The 7,663-nt window shown below is 26.2% G+C and overlaps 1 protein-coding gene across 1 annotated transcript; it reads left to right on the top strand.

Moving 5' to 3' along the window:
• The first annotated feature begins 390 nt into the window (after window positions 1-390).
• Window positions 391-6,637, top strand: LOC123271398 (heart- and neural crest derivatives-expressed protein 2-like). Its single transcript, XM_044737705.1, has 3 exons — window positions 391-1,022; window positions 3,348-4,021; window positions 6,240-6,637. Exons 1-3 carry the CDS (start codon window positions 941-943, stop codon window positions 6,393-6,395), a joined length of 912 nt encoding a protein of 303 aa, XP_044593640.1. The 5' UTR covers window positions 391-940; the 3' UTR covers window positions 6,396-6,637.
• Window positions 6,638-7,663: the final 1,026 nt, after the last annotated feature.

The raw sequence follows: 7,663 nt of genomic DNA, 5'->3' as shown, positions 1-7,663 counted from the left end.
AAAAAATCCAAATTTTAAGTTTAAAATCAAAAATTTTTAAAAAATTATAAGACTTTTTTTTATAAAAAATTAAATTTTCTACTAAAAAAGTTTATATCAATTTTATCATATTTTTTAAAATTTTGGTCAGAATTAAAAAAAAAAACCTTCAGAATTTATAAATTAAAAATTTATTTGGTAATTTTTTAAAAAGAAAAAAAAAATCTTTTCTTCTTTATAATAAATTTTTAAAAGTAATCTTTAATTTTATATATATTTTGAAATCCAAAAAAAAATTTCAAATTGGTCCATTGGTTCCAAAGGAATTCATATAATTTTTCTGTAAAAAAGATTAATGATAAAAAAATTGTAATTAAATAAAAAAAAATATGTGATCTCAAGCGGAAGAAATGATATTATATATCGATAATTAGTTTTACATCGAATGTAACTTGCGGGAAGCATTAAATCATTTTCCACTCTAGCTTGAGAGCAATTTGCTAATTGAATAAAAGTTGGAGTTATGTTTTATGATTGCGTGGGTGAAGATAACTCCGCCTCTGGGCGGAGTTAACTTCTTAACAGCGACTCGGCCCACTGCTACTGGATCCAGATAACGCAACAAAAACTCAAAAATATACTTATGATCTTCTCTCATATTCATCTTTGCTGGTATGAGGTCTAATATCCATCCTGTTGAGGCATCGAGAATCAGTCTTAGTTTCGAGGCATCCAACATCGCGCACGCGTCTGACACCCTGTTTGTCTGTTAATTAATTATTAATTAATTATTTATTTATTTTTTAACTAATTAGTTGTATTTATTAATACTCACAGTGATGCTTAATGACTAAGTGTTGATTTATAAAAATTTCTTCTTTAGAAAATTTATTAAAGTGATTTTGATTTGATATTTTGTTGGTATTTGTGAAGTATATTTTGGAAAAAAAAAAAAGTTATTATGTTGGGTGAATATGAAAGTCATGCTGATTATTATCCACAATGGCATCAACCCTATCATTATTCTAGCCAAAGACCTTATGGTAATTACAGTTTTATTATTTGTACTTAAATTTTAATTTTTTGACTTTTAAAAGCAGCAATTGATAAAAAAATTTATTAATGATACAAAATTTGTTAATTGCTAAAATTATTAAAAGTAATTGCTCTAAATAAAATTTTCAAATTTTTGAGAACTTCTACTTAAATAATAATAACTTTATTCAAAATAAAAAAAATTTTTACCCAAGAAGATGATACGTTAATTGACTAAGAAATTAGTTTAATTAGAATTTTAAAATCTAAGCTTTGTCACGTTTGTTATTTAGAATAATTTTTAACTCGCGGGGATGTGACTAGAAATTATAAATTTCTAGAAAAATAATAAACTTATCCACTGTTTGGTCTAGAAACCTTGTAGAGGATGCAAAAACAATTCGATTAGTGTATAATAATCATTAGAAATAAATTTATCGAGAGTCTTAGAGTCTATTGTACGTTATCTATCTTATTAAGAGAATAAGGAAAATTTTGTTTCCAAGATAGCTATATGATAAAAAAATCGGTTTTTTTAGTAAAATTTAGTGTCATTGCAAAGGTCTTTACTTGAATTTGTGCCTTTTCAAGATTTTATATTATTGTCACCGATATTCAATTTATTATGATAATTATTTATTGTTATACTCATCGAGACCTTTCATTTGAGTACCCACATCAATTTTTCATATATATATATATATATATATATATATATATATATATATATATATATATATATATATATATATATATATATATATATATATATATATATATATATGATAAATATATCAAAAATGAATGTGGGTATTCAAATGAAAGCTTTTGATGAATGTAACATCGGGATGAGCTTATATCTTTAAAAACGTCAATAGTTAAGAAATGACATTGTATCTTGTGAACTATTGACATTTTTAAAGATATAAGCTCACCTCGACATTACACTCTTCGAGACCTTTCATTTGAGTACCCACATCAATTTTTCATATATTTATATATATTATATATATATGTATATATGATAAATATATCAAAAATGCATGTGGGTATTCAAATGAAAGCTTTTGATGAATGTAACATCGGGATGAGCTTATATCTTTAAAAACGTCAATAGTTAAGAAATGACATTGTATCTTGTGAACTATTGACATTTTTAAAGATATAAGCTCACCTCGACATTATACTCTTCGAGACCTTTCATTTGAGTACCCACATCAATTTTTCATATATTTATATATATTATATATATATGTATATATGATAAATATGTATGTATATATGATAAATATATCAAAAATGCATGTGGGTATTCAAATGAAAGCTTTTGATGAATGTAACATCGGGATGAGCTAATATCTTTAAAAACGTCAATAGTTAAGAAATGACATTGTATCTTGTGAACTATTGACATTTCTAAAGATATAAGCTCACCTCAACATTACACTCTTCGAGACCTTTCATTTGAGTACCCACATCAATTTTTCATATATTTATATATATTATATATTATATATATATGTATATATATATATATATATATATATATATATATATATATATATATGTATATATGAAAAATATATCAAAAATGCATGTGGGTACTCAAATGAAAGCTCTTAATGAGCGCAACATCGGTATGAGCTTATATTCTTAAAAACGTCAATAGTTAAGAAAATACCGTACCATTTAACAACAGTCGTTATTTAATAAAGCAAAATTTTATTTACTTATAGTTGACAAGTCACGGTAGTCACATAGTGACTACAAGGTTGCTAATTTTTTGTTAATCTTTGACCGCAGGGATATAATTTTGAAAATTCTAAATTTCTAAAACAATAATAAATTAATCAACTATGTGCCCGGCGCTTAAACACGGGATGTAACTTCGAAAATTCTAAATTTTTTAAAAAATAATGTACTAATCAACTGTTTGGCCTTAGACCCTTTTGTAAAATACAAAAACAATTCAATTGGTATATAATAATCATTAGAAAAAAATTTATCGAGAGTCTTAAAGCCTAATCTAACTTACCCTTATTCAAACTTGACACTTGGGCATGTAACAATAAAAATTCTAAATTTCTAAAAAAAATAATAAACTAATCAACTGTTTGGTCTAAAAACCTCGTAGAAAATGCAAAAACAATTCAATTGGTATATAAAAATCATTAGAAATAAATTTATCGAGAGTTTTAAAGCCTAATAAAAATTCCTCAAAATAATCTTTTTGGTTAAAAATTTTCTTCTTGAATAAAATTAATTTTTTCATCAAATATTTTTCTAAAAAATTCCTTCGAATAAAAAAAATTATTTCTCTAATTTTTCAAAAGATTCCGTGGGATTATCCGACGTAGACCGACAGCAACTTTGCTGCGGAGGAGACTCAGGAATATCCGGCGGCAGTTCTGACGCCGGAAGTGGATCGGCATCAACACCTCCTCTGCCATTAGAAGAATTCGGGGGCCCGGATTCAATTTACGGCTCCCCAATCCAACACTATTCGCACTCGATACCTCAGCAACTGTATTCTTCAATGCACTACTCTCAGCAGCAGTACCTGGACCAGCAGAACCATCAAAATTCAAGCCAGCAGAAGCTGGACCGACATATCGACTTCTCGATGTCAGTTACTCACCTCCAGAACAATAATATGCCCGGAACCGGATCTACCGAGCACCTCCAGCTCAGCCTGCACCACCACATGAACTCAATCTCCCACGACAGCTCCTCGACTTTGATCATCAGGCCCAAAAGGAGGAACACCGCGAATAAAAAAGAAAGACGACGGACTCAAAGTATTAATAATGCGTTTGCTGACCTGAGAGATTGCATCCCAAATGTTCCGGCGGATACTAAGTTGTCCAAGATAAAAACTCTTAGATTAGCGGCTTCTTATATTGGATACCTGATGGCTGTTTTGGAGAGTGATAAGGAAGACGAGCCACAAACATTTCGCGCTGAAATTTTGTCCAGTGGAAAAAGAAGTAAATCTCAGCAGAATTCGGTAAGTATTTTATAATTTATTTATTTTTTTTTTTAATACTTTGTCCTAAAAAAGAAAAATATATAAATTAATTTTAGTTTTCATGATACTGAACTTTGTAAATACTCCAAAATTTATTGATTTTTTTTAACAAAAAAATGATTTTAAGTTATTGCATTTATAGATTTCTACTCGGAAAAAAGTAAACTGTAATAAATAACAGTCGATTTATAATAAGTAATGATCAACTGCTAAAAATCATCATTTCAAACAGTAAAATCGTGATTTTACTATTCACTTTATAATATTTACCATTTAAACGTTACAATTTACTCTTTACATGGAAGAAAATACTATTTCAAACAGTAATATTTGCTATGTAAATGTCTAAAATGTTTAAGTATAATAATTAAAAATTCAGACTTTGATATTTATCATTTCGTACCTAAAAAATGATCTTATGATATGTAAAAAGTATAAAATAAAGTTTGTAAATTTCTAATACAAGCAACGTCAATATTTACAAAGTAAAATAGTAAATTCTAAATGCAACGCTAAAAATCAGATTGTAATTATTGACTTGCTTGGACTGGTAAAATGTATATTTTAAAAGTATAATTTTTACTGTTTCAAATGTTAAATTCTCCCGGAGTGAGACCCCCTTCTCTTTCATCTGAGTTCCCTTTCTCCTCATAATATGGACTACATATTGAAATGGCAATTTTTACTGTTTGAAACTGTAATTTTTTAAGATGAAAGAGTCGTTATTTACTATAGTGACAGCTACTTATCACTTATTTTAGATATTAAATTATAAATTATGGCTTTTATACTTTCTGCATTGAGTTCTGTAATATTTATATTTTTGCCATCCCGATGTCCGCTTTACTGTTTAAAACTATAAAAATTAACCGGAATCCGAGTGAATATTACAGTTTACTTTTTTCCGTGTATATTTTTTTTGCTACAATATTTTTGTTTAAAAAAGGTCCAAGAGTAATTATAAATATTAAATTAAACTAGCAACCTTGCAGTCACAATGTGACTACCGTGATTAGTGAACTATAAATAAATAAAATTTTTCTTTATTAAATAATGACTTTTGTTAAATTGCACTGTAATTATTTAACTATTGACATTTTTTAAGATATAAGCTCATCCCGATGTTATGCGCATCAAGAGCTTTCATTTGAGTACCCACATGCATTTTTGATATATTTTTCATATATAAATATATGTAATATATATAAATATATAAAATATATGAAAAATTGATGTGGGTACTCAAATGAAAGGTCTTAATGAGTGTAACATCGGGATGAGCTTATATCTTTAAAAATGTCAATAATTAAGAAATGACCTTGTATCTTGTGAACTATTGACATTTTTAAAAATATAAGCTCACCTCGACATTACACTCTTCAAGACCTTTCATTTGAGTACCCACATGCATTTTTGATATATTTTTCATATATACATATATATATATATATATATATATATATATATATATATATATATATATATATATATATAAATATATGAAAAATTGATGTCAGTACTCAAATGAAAGGTCTTGATGCGCATAACATCGGGATCAGCTTATATCTTTAAAAATGTCAATATTTCACGAGATACAAGGTCATTTCCTTAATATGTATCTAGAGATAGATGCTTTTTTGAATGCAACCTTAATACTTATCATCATAAATTGACTATTGGTGAGAATGAATTGAAACCATGAAAAGACACAACTCCAGGTCAAGACTTTTCCAACAATACCGAATTTTTAATAAAATTTTTTTTTTAAGACAGTAATAGATAAATCAATGAAATAAGTATTTTAAATTTACTTTCGGGCTCTTTATAATTGAACCATTTCATACAGTAGTTTTCAGTTCGTTTTTCCGTCTGGCGCCTCATTTTGTTCCAGACACTTCAAAATTTTATGATCTTTCAACAACTCCGAAAAGTTAAATATTATTTCATCTATAAAAATTGAAAAAATTCTCAAGTATTTTTTTTCCACTTATTAGAATTAAAAAACAATTATTTATGAAATATTTTAAAAGTATTTTTATTATTGTAAATTATTTATTATAAAAATTAAATAAATAGACAGCTGTCAGCTTACTTCACTATCATCAGTTAATCTCTAAACTTCAATAAAAATTTAATTATTAAATAATTATTCCACAAAAATATTTATTTAACCTGATTTTCTTTTTTTTAATTTCAGAATGACTCGTATCAAAACATAAGCAATTTTTATGAAGAAACGTCAAAGTGTAAAGGAAGAACTGGATGGCCTCAGCACATGTGGGCACAAGAATTGAAGCAAGAATCTTCATCAACCACGACGTCGGCGTCTTTAACAGTCAGTCAGTTACAATAGAATCTTTTCATTCAGAATAGAATATCTATAGTTCTAAGAGGGATATGTTTAATCCATAGTTTTTAAAAAAGTACATATATATATATACAATCAAATACACTTGTCTACATACATAATATATGTATATAAATATCAAAGAACATTTTTTTTCAACTCTAAGTCTGTAAATAATGTATTGTACGTTTTCTTCTTCTTTTTTGTTATATATTGCGAATTATGAGATTAATTAAATTGAAGATTTATGCTGGCATTTACTAGCAAGTATTATATATAATTTTGCAGCTGTATTTTATTATATATTTTTTTTAATTATGCCAAAATTTAGTAATTAAATTTTTTAGAAATAATTAACGTGATAAAAAAAATTTATTTGATTTAAAAGAAAAATTTTTTATCATCTTCAAAATTAAAAGTCCAAATTTTGAGTTAAATATTAAAAATATGGAAAAATTCTAAGATATTTTTTTAGGAAATTAAATTCTCTACAAAAAAAGATTCTTATTAATTTTATATCTTTGATATTTTAGTCGAAATTTTAGAAAATTTCTAATTTTTTATTTAAAGAATTTTTCTTTTAAATTAAATTAATTTTTTTATCAATGTACCAGTAGAATAAAAAGTCATTGTAAAAAGTAATACACTAGTTCTAAAAATAAAATAAAATAAAATTTAAAAACTATTAATTTATCTTGGTTGTCTTTACTAATCCCCATTTGAAATTTAAAGCGAAAGAATTTTTTATAAAGAAGAAATATATAAAATTCTCTTGAGTTAGCAGGTACTTCAGTAATAAGTGGAAGTATCCTATGAAAAACACTTTTTTTGTGAAGTATTATCACAAAAAAATTCAAAGCCGCTCTGAAATCTAAATACTTTATTTTCACAGTAAATAATATGTACGTAATTCAAGTTATTGATTTAATTTCTTCTATTCCGACTTTATTTATAGTTTTAAAAATCTAATTTTGGAGTAAAGTTGTGAATAATTGGTAAGTTTTATCAACCCGTCGGCTCAGTAAGCGGACTTTTTAACTTTCTTTGCGTAAAATACATTTTTAAAGGCAGTTTTTTTATTTTTTTATTCAAATCTTTTCTTGTTTATATTGTAAATTATGAATGATGACTACTGGTAAGGCTGGAATGACCTTACTGAGGTCCCGGGGCGTGTCTAATGTCTGAATTTATGCTTACGCATGTAAATAGTGAGTGATTTAATATTTAAATGCATTGCGCGACAATAAATTTTGTTAAATATTTAAAATTGTTAC

This window comes from Cotesia glomerata, linkage group LG9 (assembly GCF_020080835.1).
Source record: "Cotesia glomerata isolate CgM1 linkage group LG9, MPM_Cglom_v2.3, whole genome shotgun sequence".
In the NCBI taxonomy this organism is placed as follows: domain Eukaryota; kingdom Metazoa; phylum Arthropoda; class Insecta; order Hymenoptera; family Braconidae; genus Cotesia; species Cotesia glomerata.
Note: the sequence above shows the minus strand (reverse complement) of the source record. Positions and strands in the feature narration are given on the sequence as shown.

Excerpts from the sequence above, each read along its gene's own strand:
- LOC123271398 (XM_044737705.1), top strand. The coding sequence starts at position 941 with ATGTTGGGTGAATATGAAAGTCATGCTGATTATTATCCACAATGGCAT. Across the intron at positions 1,023-3,347 it reads TTCTAGCCAAAGACCTTATG|ATTCCGTGGGATTATCCGAC; the intron begins GTAATTACAGTT and ends ATTTTTCAAAAG. Across the intron at positions 4,022-6,239 it reads GTAAATCTCAGCAGAATTCG|AATGACTCGTATCAAAACAT; the intron begins GTAAGTATTTTA and ends TTTTAATTTCAG.